This window comes from Mauremys mutica, chromosome 8, assembly GCF_020497125.1.
Source record: "Mauremys mutica isolate MM-2020 ecotype Southern chromosome 8, ASM2049712v1, whole genome shotgun sequence".
NCBI lineage: Eukaryota > Metazoa > Chordata > Testudines > Geoemydidae > Mauremys > Mauremys mutica.
The window spans coordinates 34,252,844-34,265,126 of NC_059079.1; the positions used below are offsets into that span (position 1 = coordinate 34,252,844).

The window sequence follows — 12,283 nt, forward strand, 5'->3', positions numbered from 1 at the left end:
AAGACTGGAATGGTTGTAAAGTCCAGTACTCACAAATTGGAAAATTCCAGAATTGTCTGCTTGTGCAACCTTAATTGACCCTGTAGTGCATAGCATTATGACAGTCTTTAAATTACATGATCACTCTCTATATATCTAAGATACTGTATTATGGGATTGATCCTACTCACTGAAATGGGAGTTTTGTCATTGACTTCAGTGGTAGCTGCACTGGACCTTATGTTAGTAATATATAAAACCAAAACATTTTATAAAAGGAATTATATTGGGAAAGTATTTTTCATGTGTAATTAAAACAATTACAGAAAATAGTATATATATGAAAGCTCACTAATATGTCTGAAATAGGATGTATAAAAATTAATTATTACTGCGGAATGAAGGCAGATGCAATTTTTTTTTAATTGGGTTTAATCTATAATATTAATATTTAAAACTCCTGTGTGTTACAGTATCTAAGTGTTATTTTACAGATGGAAGATTTGAGTCTGAGGGATTTATTGACATACCCAAGGCTATAGAGGGAGTCAGTGTCAGAACTGATCCTATAAACTTTGGATTTCATGCTTCCTGGTCCCACGGCTTAGCCACTAGACTATTCCTCTGAATAGATTAGATCAGTGGTTTTCAACCTTTTTTCATTTGTAGACCCCTAAAAATTTTTTGAATGGAGGTGTGGATCCCTTTGGAAATCTTTGACATAGTCTGTGCACTCCCAGGGGGGCTGCGAAGCACAGGTTGAAAACCTCTGGTTTACATGATAGTAAAAGTGCTACCAGGAAAACTGTATCTGTAAGTGTAATTATTCATTTGGAAAGAATATTCGTGTCTGGAATTATCTTTTATGCAGTCCATATTGCTTCTGTTGTCTTGGGTGAGTATGTTTATAGCATAGCCAGTGCAGATTTTTTTTAAAGCTCACTAATGTTGCTTACATACAGGATTCTCAAATAGTGATAGACTCCTTCAAGTCTGGGTTTGAACCTCCTGGAGACTTCCCATTTGAAGATTATAGTCAGCATATTTACAGGACTGTCTCTGATGGAACCATCAGTACACCAAAGCAGGAAGGAATGAAGATCGATCCAAAAACCACTGTGGGCAAGGCTAAGGGCAAGCTGTGGCTTTTTGGAAAGAAGCCAAAGGTAAGAATTGTGAAGTTACTATTCCCAAATAAAAATGTGCTCAGGATTTGTAGTTTGTGGTAGAAGGAATTACTTCTTCTAAAGGTGACTCTCAAAAGAAAATTAAATTACATGCTTTCTCCTTTACTTTGCAGGTAGAGGTACCAAATGGATTCTACTATTTGTTGCTGGTTTTGAAAGTTTGTGATAATATTTTCATAAACATGCTTTCTGTTTGAAAACATGAAATATTTGGTCATATAGTAAAACATAATTTTTCAGAGTTTCATATGGACAGGTGCCAAAGGGAAATCTTAAGACTAAACAAATAAAAGAATTAATAGTTATAAAGCTACTTTTGATAAAAATGTTAGAACAGAGATGTTACTCCTCTCTTACTTCTGTGCATGTAGGTTTAACTGATACTTTCTACGAAAGATGCCTTCATGGACCAACAAAAGGGGCCACTAATACTGATGTTGGCTATTTAAATAAGTAATTGAACATACAAAGATTAAATTACATATATTTTAGATCCTTTTTACTTGTTCCATATTAGAGCGTATAAACAAATCATTTAATTATTCCCAGAAATTTTAATGAGGACTCTCAATGCTGCTAGTCAGTAGCAACTTAGTGAAACAGAAAAGCTTTATTATGATGAAAGAACTACTCTCCAGACTTCTTTCCAGTTGGGATTTATGTTTTTGCAGATAATATTCCAGATATACAAGTCTTCTCTAAAGGGAGAGAGAGAATATCTAATTCCTGCATCCTCCTCATAGCACATTTTCTAATTGCTCCTGTATGGTAGCAATGAAAACCTGGGTTATTTACTTTTCATCCACTGTAATTATTAACTGTAATATATCACTTTATCATGCTAACATATTTTACTAGTATTTGTCTAGAGGGCTACACAAGAGATTAGGACTGAATTTAAATTAAAGGACACCATCAATTTGAAAATCATACTTCTGCCTGAAAATTTTAGCCAGGGCTTCATCTGGTGTAAATTGGCTAGTTCCGTTGAAGTAATGAAGCTGTGCTGATTTACACCTGCTGAGAACCTGTCTTTTTGTTCTTTTACTTTAGTTATAATTAACACCTAAGATGACTGTAGTTGAAAGAAGGTATCAGGAAAAAAAAATTCTTTCTTCCCCAGTTTTACTTTGTACATTTGATAGCACTTTGTATATTGTCACTGTTTCCTTTGTAGAGTCATGCTACAATTCTGCAAATACTTACCCATTGAGTAGTGCTGCTGAACAGAGTGGACCAAATCATGTGTCAAGTTAGTCATATATAATGGTTACGTGCATTGCAGAATGGAAGCTTATGTCAGTGTTTCTAACTTTCTGCGGGGGAAAAAGAGTAACAAGGGAGCATACTTTTTTTATTAAGTATTTTTTTAAAAATCAGAGTATTATTTAAACAATTTATAACAGAAACTGGATTTTTTTAAATTGATTTTAAAAAATTCTGGTTGACAAACTAGCTGGATGTTCAGGGTAGCCTTTGTGACTTGATGTATCTGTGAATCTGGTGGGTCTTAATTTGCATTTCAAGACACTTGATCTCTTTGTAGATGGTAAGTTCAGCTGAGATGGTAGTTTTTTGAAAGAGGAAAGAACTATAGAAGATGGAGGAGAGGTGTATAGCAGGTGAGGGAAAAGCATATTGGAAAAGGAGTAGGGAGGAGGAGATAAGGTTACAGGTGGGTGATTTAAAACAAAAGTGGAGGAAGAGTGAGGACATTAAAGAAGCTGTAATGGTGAGGAAAGCCATACACCTAATGTTAAAGTCCAAAGACAGTGAATCTACCTTACCTACTTCAGTAGTTCCCCACAGCTGGGATTACAAATTTGTCTTTCTGTGACTGGCCTGTTTAGGGACATCATAATTGTAATTCTGGGTTTAGCCTCTCATATATAATGGAAAAAACCTTACAGAGAAGGAGGAGCAGTGCAGGGTGAGGAAGAGCAGGAGTCCAGAAGGATAGTAACAAGGGTAGGGAATACCGAAGATGCTATTGGGAAGTATAAAGGAAGGAGACTATCTCAGGTACTTGGGTATTGCTAGGATCTCGGAAATTGAGTGGAAAGCATTCTTAAACTTGTATTCTTTATCTGCACTAACTTTAACTCAAAAGACTAATTCTGAATAAAACAGTTTAGAAAAATGACTATCTTTGCTCTGCAAACTGTTTTAAAGTTGATACGGTTATGGTGGTAAATCTTCTAGTAAAACATGCTATGAACCGTTTTTGTGTTGGATGGAGATTTTGTTACTGAAAAACAGAATTTTCATTTTAAAATTACTTTGAACATTTGGCTTATTTATTCCTTTCTTTATTTCCATATTAGCCACAGTCCCCACCCCTTACCCCTACTAGTTTATACACATCCACTACTCCTAATGGGTCCCAGTATCCCATATTCTCCATTGAACCAGTGCATTATTGCATGAGTGACATAAAAACAGGGAAGCCCAGAATTCCTTCTTTCAGAAGCCTCAAAAGAGGGGTAAGTTTGATAACCAGTTGAAAATGCATGATGGGCTATGAAGTGTGTTTGTGGTGTGGCTTTTCTGATACCCTCCACCCTCATTATAAGGCTCGCTCTGGTATAACACTCTGATAAAGGTCACTTTTAAGGTACTTTGCTCTCTATTACATAATAGTTACCTTCATTTTAAAAAAAATTTATAACATTAAAAATGTTTGACTCCAAAAGGAAAGTGTTATAAAGAGGGTGCTGAGTATGTGTTTGAAATCTTTTTTGTTGTTGTGCACATTCACAAATGTCTTACCTCCATCATGTAATGCATTTTTGCAGTAATTTATCATTGGGTGTATAGTCATCACTAAAGAAATTGACATGTCTTATTTGCTGATGTCTTACTAAAATAGTAGAAGTTGATTTCTGAGAAACTGAATTAAAAGGGGAAAACCCATCTCTCATTATAGTTTAAATGTGATAGTGTGCAGTTTTTAACACATTAAACCATCATTCATTTCTTATAATGGATTATAATTTTTTTAATGTAATGTACATAGATAGTTAAATTGCTTTTACTTCCTAAAGGTTTTTATTTTTTGTAAAATACCTTGCATCAATTATAAATTACTACTAAATGTCACTTTCTGAGATTTATTAGGGGAATGCATTTACTAATTTATAATAGCATATTCAGCAAATGGAATTTGTTCTGTTGACAAAAAAATTGAAAAGTTGAAACGGTTTCCTAGAAACATATATTGTACTAGTGAAAAATGAACTGGCAGTATCCCATTAAGTCAGTGAAACAGTCTGCCTTGTTTATGTAAAATGTATAGCATTTGTTGATCTCCATAATCAGAAATTTAGATATATATGGTTGGATTTATATAATTCTTTTTCTGATATTGAAAATGAAATAAACCCTTTGTTTCATACTGTATACAACCATGGCGGATTCTGTTGCTCTAGAGTGGAGATCAAAGTCCAACGTCATATGACATTCCAGTTAATGATTAGAGGAGCCCTGGCTGTCAGTTGATTATATTTCAGATTATTTTAAATTTACATTCTTTAATTTACCTTATCTAGTGCCTGGTAACTCCAAGCCCTCCAGTTACTCTGTATACCAACCCTTATATACAGGAGCGTAGGTTGCAGAAGACCCTTGTGGACATCTAAGATCTTTATGAAGGACAGATTTCCCCTTCCTCTCCTTCTGTGTTAATTGATCAAAACTTGCTTTGGTCAGGAGAGTATAAGGAAACTCCTTCAATGCTGTTCATTAATGAGGTATGGGAGGTTGTTGAAATAACACTAATCTTTTCCGCTTTCTCCTGATTACTGAACATGCCTGCTACTTACTCAGGAAGCAAGGCCTGATAGGAGTTTTAATTTAATACCGTAATAATAATTGGAGATATACCTCTCTCCTAGAACTGGAAGGGACCTTGAAAGGTCATCGAGTCCAGCCCCCTGCCTTCACTAGCAGGACCAAGTACTGATTTTTGCCCCAGATCCCTAAGTGGCCCCTTCCAGGATTGAACTCACAACCCTGGGTTTAGCAGGCCAATGCTCAAACCACTGAGCTATCCCTCCCACCAAGTAGGCTATTTTATTACATGTAAAAATCATCTAGGGGCAGTTTTACTGTATGAACAGAAAATGAAGTGCATCTTAAATGAAGTTTTTTATTTTAAAATGCACTGATCACAATGCAAAACAGAAAGGTTAGCGAATGTGGTCAAATATGGCATTAATTAAAATTTATAAGGATCATTCAAGCGTCTACAGATCTGAGCTCAGCTCAGTGGAAGTCCCACAATACCAAACATTATTCTCTCTTGTAAACCTTCAGGGCAGCAAATATAATTGTTAGTTTCATTTTTTTAAATTTTGCAATATCATGCAAGCACTTTAAAATACTACTTTAACAAATGTCAAGGGAACTGATGCATCCTTTTGCAAGCTGAACAATTTACCATAGTTGTAAAAAAAATTCCTGTCATATGGCAATTTAATATTGTATACATTTTCCATCAAAATATATAAAAATATTTCAGATATTGTACATTGTCACTATTTAACATACACACAACAGTGATTTCCACTCTTTTATTGCTGTAAAACATTTTCTCAATGGGATTGACATTCTCTGCTATCAAATGGCATTTTAATTTGCTTTGTTTTTTAATTTAAATTCACCAGTAAATTGCCAAATAATATGCAGAGAAGCTGAGTATGTTGGATATTTTGTTTACCTGCCCTGGCCAGGATTTCGCTCAAGGAATATTTGAACAAGGCCATAAACAGGAAACTGCTCTCATTACTCTGTGCTTCGTGCATCATCAAGACTCCCCATCAGCAACTGTGTATAACAGAAAACAAATTAAAACTGTAGGGGTTTTCTTTGTTCACTGTTACCATTGCCCCTCTGAAATGAGCAGAAATGCAGCTATGTTGTTTATTTAATGTGAAGGAGAAACCCAAATGTCATTCCATGCTATAAATCAAGGGAAAGTGATTCTGCAAACCAGACACATCAGATAATGGGTAGTTTTTGTCACTTATTTGTTAAAATGCATTATTATTTATTCTACTTCCAATTTGTAATTGTCAAAGAGTTTAATGCTGTGAAATGTTCCGGCTTGATATCAGTTTGAATGGAAATCCCAGCCTTAAAACAGATCTATCATAAGCAATGGAACTGTAAGCCTCACCCATGCTTCTCTGCCAGTTCTCCTCAGTGCATGTCTGGGGAGATTACCTCTAGAAAGCAGAGTAGTTCAGTCTGTGTCCCCATCACATTATTAGAATTTACTGAGCTTGCTAGCCAGGGTGTTTTTAATAAAGATGGATTTTTAGGTAGAAACTTGTTAGAAAGTTGCTTAAATGAGACCTCTAACCTTTCATGTATGCCACTCGTCAGCAGTCAGACAGTAATCCCATTTGGTCACAACTGATGTGGTGAATATGAATCATTGATACATTGATGAAAGGGTCCTTTCTAACCCCTTCATGGTGCTCTGCTTGAGAAGCTTAACAAATTTGGTAGGATCACTCTGGAGTGTATGGCACGTCCCTGGGATATGGCAACTTGTTGGAGCTGTACCAATCTTGTCTGTCATAAGGTATTGCTTTGTCCCAGGAGAAAGTCTTGTTTATTCTCACCAGTTTGTCTATAGATTTTAATATTTTTGAGTATAGCGCAATGATCAATTGAACAGTTTAAAATGTAAAATTAAACTTTTAAGCTTGAAATGGCAGAGAAGAGATTTTGCGCCTTCCACAGGAAACCTCTTTATTTTTGTTCTGTTGGGATATTAACAATTTTGAAGTGATGCAGTGTATTCCTAGTCATGATTTACCAAATTTTTGTATATGGTAGACCAGCCCATCATCAGCAAATTCTTCGGCTTTGTGCAGTGTTTGCTTTATATTTTGTTTTTCTCTAAATATATATTATTTAATACTAAAATAAATAAGTTGTTAAATGAAGCCATGCATTGTAATTCCACAAGGCAAACTACCCATTATCATTCAGTGTAAGCTTTAATTGCCAATAATTCTCTCAGCATAAGTGCACTTCAGACTTGTATTTTGCTGTTTTTGTGCTGATAGTGAAGTGCATCATTTAATTTTGAGTTTGTAAAATTTTACTTTAAATATTTTAAAGATATATTTTTAGGAATAAACCTTCACTTCCTAAATGATGATTGCATGTGAATAATTTCCCGTTTCTTTCTGTTTTCAAATGAACTGTTCAGTGGTCGGTGAAGATGGTAAGCCTGTGTGCTGATCTGTCTGCTGTACTTCTGATAAAATAGCATGAAAGTAATCTTTTGAAATTGTTTCCATATCATAATTGCTTTGAATCAGGGGCTGAAATACATTTTCAGATTTTTCACCTTGCATACATGGCCTTTCGTTTTAATCATCCATGTTCAGTGTGAGCTAATTGGACCTGTGATCTGGATGCAACTTATCTATGACTTAGAGTGAAGGTGGACAGATTTCATGTGTTGGTCATAATGAAAATATATTTCATGGTTTACCAGGGATTGATAGAAAAGCTGTTAAAACTTTGCCGAATAGTTATATGAAAAGATTGTGCAAGTTGTATAAAAAGGGAAACATAATAAGAATAATAAAAGGTCTTTTGAACTTAATTTTTAGTGGTTGAAGGAAAAGTACACCTCTTTCCACTTGTACTGCCAAGCTCTCAATTTGGATGAAAAATTCCAACACACACCTATCGGCATTTAGTTTCCTGGAGTGAATAAATGATATTCACAATAAGAGTCCTGTTCTTCTAATTGTACTATAAGGTACCACTGATGTAAAAAGGCGGCCAGGGGTGGGTGAGAGAGGCAGGAGGAAAGTTTGTCCTTTCTTCTTTCTTTAGGATACGTTAAGAAAGCAATATGGTGGTGGCTGTGTTTTTTACATTAGAAATATCGGATCGTGATTTTCCTGCTTGTACTGAATGACCGAAGTAGTAATGGAATAATGATATCACAAGTGACAAGGGACTGAAAACCATGCAGTTGAGAAGGGAAGAAATTTTTAGACACATTGTTTAAAACTTGGTGTGGGCTGGTGTTGGGTCAATGAATGCCCATTTAACTCAAAATCCTGACAGTTGGGAGAAAAGCACTGCTTGTTAAATTCTCCCCTTTTCAGATTGTCTTTAATGCCAGATTCTTTTTCAGTGTTTAAAACAAACAACCCTCTAAATAACTAGCACATGAAGAATGCAGCATTTTTATCAATTGGTATTATTAACTCTAAGGCTTGAACTTTTTTTTCTCCTCTCCCTGAACACACATTCTCTCTCTCTCTCTCTCTCTCTCATGCATATCTGTCGCTGAGGTGTGGGCTTTTGGCAACAACCTCTTAAAATTCATATGTATAAATACCCAAGCACACTTGAGAGGACATATAGGGGCTTATTCCTGCAATATACTGAGGTGAAGGAACTCATAGTGCCCATAATCCATACTATTTTGGGGAATAGAATGAAAAAGTTGACAATGCTTCTGTAGCTTTGATTCAGGGTAGTTTCTGTAATCCAGTTTTGATGTTACTAGTGCATCTGTTGTATAAACTCCATTTCACTCTCACTTAGCTCATGTTGATAGTAAATAAAGCAGGACTTAAAGATTACATTATTTTATGTAAAAATTCATGATTGAGATACGATTTACTAACCATAGTTACTATTTCTTCTCAAGTATGCTTTCAGGCATTATTGACCAAATTCTTCAAGGGAAATATATAAGTAAGGGATTTGGGATGAATACCACAATTGTATTCTTTTCTTTTGGCAGTAAAGTGGAAAACAGACACTCTAGGCAGATTGCAAACCATATACACCTATTGCTTTCTGGATTTCAGTTGTAATTATAATTTGGTACAGTATTTCATGCTGTCTGTCAACTTACTAAATTGGCTTTGATTGCAAGGGCTGAACTAGGAGGACCTATGGTTCAGCTTTCCTGTGTAATTGTTTATAGATTCATAAATTATTTATTATGGACCTAACCCAGCTATTGAAGAAACTATTAGCATTTCTGTTGACTTCAGTGGAACAGGTATTAGGCTGTAGGCGTGGTTGTATCTGCAAAGCAACTTACAGCAACTAAACGTTACTTTACAGAAATATATATTTAAACAATTGTGGAAATACTGATGATGGGGTGTAGTTCACCAAAGTTGATAGAATTTAGACAATATGAAAAAATGTTTTTTGGTTTGATTCTAGTATTGCTCCTGTTCATTAAGTGATTGTTGTAATATTATGAAGAATACTTTGAACTGGCATTACTGTACATTAAAAGTACTTAGGGTTGCAAATTTTGCTGACTTGCATGTTTACCAGATCTGCCATTGGCAAATTAATTTGCATGGTCTATACCAGGGATCGGCAACCTTTGGCACGCGGCCCGTTAGGGAAATCCGCTGGCGGGCTGGGACAGTTTGTTTACCTGCAGCGTCTGCAGGTTTGGCTGATTGCAGCTCCCACTGGCTGCGGTTCACCATTCCAGGCCAATGGGGGCTGCAGGAAGCAGCGGCCAACACATCCCTTGGCCCGCACTGCTTCCTGCAGCCCCCATTAGCCTGGAACGGCAAACTGTGGCCAGTGGGAGCTGCGATCGGCCGAATCTGCAGACGCTGCAAGTAAACAAACTGTCCCAGCCCGCCAGCGGATTTCCTGATGGGCCACGTGCTTTGAAGCGCTAAGTGTAATCAAAGCGCCAGCGCTGGGAGAAAACTCTCCCAGCGCTGTCCGTACTCCACTTCCCTGTGGGGAATAACGGACAGCGCTGGGAGCGCGGCTCCCAGCGCTGGGGCTTTGACTACACTGGCGCTTTGTAGCGCCGCAATTTGCAGCGCTGCAGAGGGTGTGTTTTCACACCCTGCTGCAGCGCTGCAAATTTGTAAGTGTAGCCAAGCCCTCCGTCAGTTTATTCCCCATTCATGTATCACTCATGTATCCAATAACGATTTTATTAAGACTTCTTGTTTGATTTTTTTTTTTTTGACAGTGCCCAAAAGTGCTCTGGGCACTTCAGGGTATATGTTGAGAGAGAGATCATGTCTTTTTAAATGCCTATAATCAAACTTGTCACATGATGTGACAGAACAAAACAGTAGGGAGAGCACATAGTGAAGAACAAGGGCTATGACACTAAGATCATACGTAATCGGATTAGGTGTATGCTTGATATTGCCGTGTGTATAGCATAGTTGCTAAGAAGGTTCATCTCGCTACCTCATGTCAGAGAAAATTGTGTGTGGATTGTCAGCAGAAATAACTATAGACAGAATTTTCCAGTGTTTAATAGTATTTATCTTTGTTGCAGGGTCCCGCACTAGAAGATTTCAGTCATCTGCCGCCAGAACAAAGACGTAAGAAACTGCAGCAGAGAATCGATGAACTCAACAGAGAACTACAGAAAGAAACAGACCAAAAGTAAGTGTGTCCTTCACAGCTTAGTCCATTTTTTGGTCACCCTTATCTTTATGACCATTTCTCTCTAGGTTTCTTTTTATAAGCCAGAGTTTTCAAAAGTTAAACTGCTCTTAGTAGTATGTCAATTGTTGGTCTGTCCACCTTTAAAGTATATGTGCTCCATCGTTATCAACTTTGTTGTTTTAGCAACCGATTATCCGTTTTTATATTATACATTACAAATACTGTATCTAGAGTTGTAAATGCTCAACAACTCTAAAAATCAGACCTTAGGTCTGTCAAGCTGGGCATCTAAAACTAGTAGATACATTAGAAAACATGGGCATTAATTGTTAAGAAATGACCATATGCCAGGACCCAGGCATCAGAGGTGAATTATAATGAGATTAAAGATGGGTGGAAAGACCCAGTATTTGAACTATGTATGTCTTTGCAGAGGGAGTGGGGGGGGGGATGATAAGCACAGTGGGAGGGAAGACAGGATACTGAGCTTTGCCCTTGGGGAGAGGCTAAGGAAATGAGGGCCTTATTTTATTGAGAGAGTGGAGGGGACAGGACTGGGGAGGGAGACAGTAGCTTCTCTTGGGGCAGGAAAGAGAGAATTTTTATATTCATCCTCTTTGTGTCTACGATGGTGGTTGTTATTATTTGTATTACTGTAGAACCTAGAAGCCCTAATGATGGACCACGAACCCATTGTGCTAGGTGCTGTACAAACATTGTTTTAGTATTTATTGGACTGTTAAAGACAAAACATCTTGTAATGTAATTGCCACTTAGAATAATTCCTGGGCATTCATATACCTCACTACAGGGATGCACTCATCAAAATGAAAGACGTTTATGAGAAGAATCCACAGATGGGGGATCCAGGCAGTTTGCAGCCAAAATTAGCTGAAACTATGGGCAACATGGATCGTCTTCGAATGGAAATACACAAGAATGAGGTTAAAAGCTATTAAATTATTCCTTGGCAAGTGTATTGAAATAGGAATATGCTGGTGTTCCCTGTAAGTCACAAACATAGGAACTAGAAAATTTCTCTGTTTGAAGAAGTTAGCCTGATTCAGTTTTCCATGGAGCATCCTTCCCCCTAGTATGTTGATTTAGGTAGACTGAGATGATATGCACTGAGTAATGTAATGTAAATTATTTTCTACAAATTTATTTTTAAGTGATTCATGTTAAATGGTTCAACATGTCAGTTTTTACCATTTTCTCAACACCACTGCTGAGTATGAAACTGAGATGATAGCTTTGTGCATCAAGCCAAGTAAATAGGAAACTTTGCATGATGATTTGGTGTTTAGCAGATATCTGGATGTATATTGGCACCTAAATTGTACACGGTTAAGTGTATTTGAAATAGTACATTTGGTGATATATAACATTTGCTGGTTGAGACTTCTCTGGTAATATTGACCCCAGATGTTTTCTGACTTTTTTTTCCCCATAAGGCCTGGCTCTCTGAAGTTGAAGGTAAAGTAGCAGCAAGAGGAGACAGAAGGCACAGCAGTGACATCAACCACCTTGTAACACAGGGAAGAGAGAGGTCACTATTTTAACAATACCTATGTTGAAGCTTTACTGGAATTCTCAGTAGATTTTTTTATTTTTCACAGCTACTCCCACCATGTCCATCTGGCATCTAAGTGTGGGTGATACCCACCTCTCCTTCTCCCACA

At 36.9% G+C, this 12,283-nt stretch overlaps 1 protein-coding gene across 4 annotated transcripts in view; it reads left to right on the top strand.

Moving 5' to 3' along the window:
- The window catches only part of FNBP1L (formin binding protein 1 like), a 112,295-nt gene that overhangs the window by 95,421 nt on the left and 4,591 nt on the right, over positions 1 to 12,283 (top strand). For 3 of the 4 annotated variants that reach the window (XM_045027583.1, XM_045027584.1, XM_045027585.1), the window contains 4 exons: positions 942 to 1,145; positions 10,489 to 10,598; positions 11,413 to 11,545; positions 12,056 to 12,150. In XM_045027583.1, coding sequence (XP_044883518.1) covers positions 942 to 1,145; positions 10,489 to 10,598; positions 11,413 to 11,545; positions 12,056 to 12,150 — 542 coding nt within the window. Of the gene's footprint in view, positions 1 to 941; positions 1,146 to 3,490; positions 3,650 to 7,389; positions 7,405 to 10,488; positions 10,599 to 11,412; positions 11,546 to 12,055; positions 12,151 to 12,283 lie in introns of all 4 variants that reach the window. The other variant, XM_045027586.1, reaches the window with a different exon arrangement.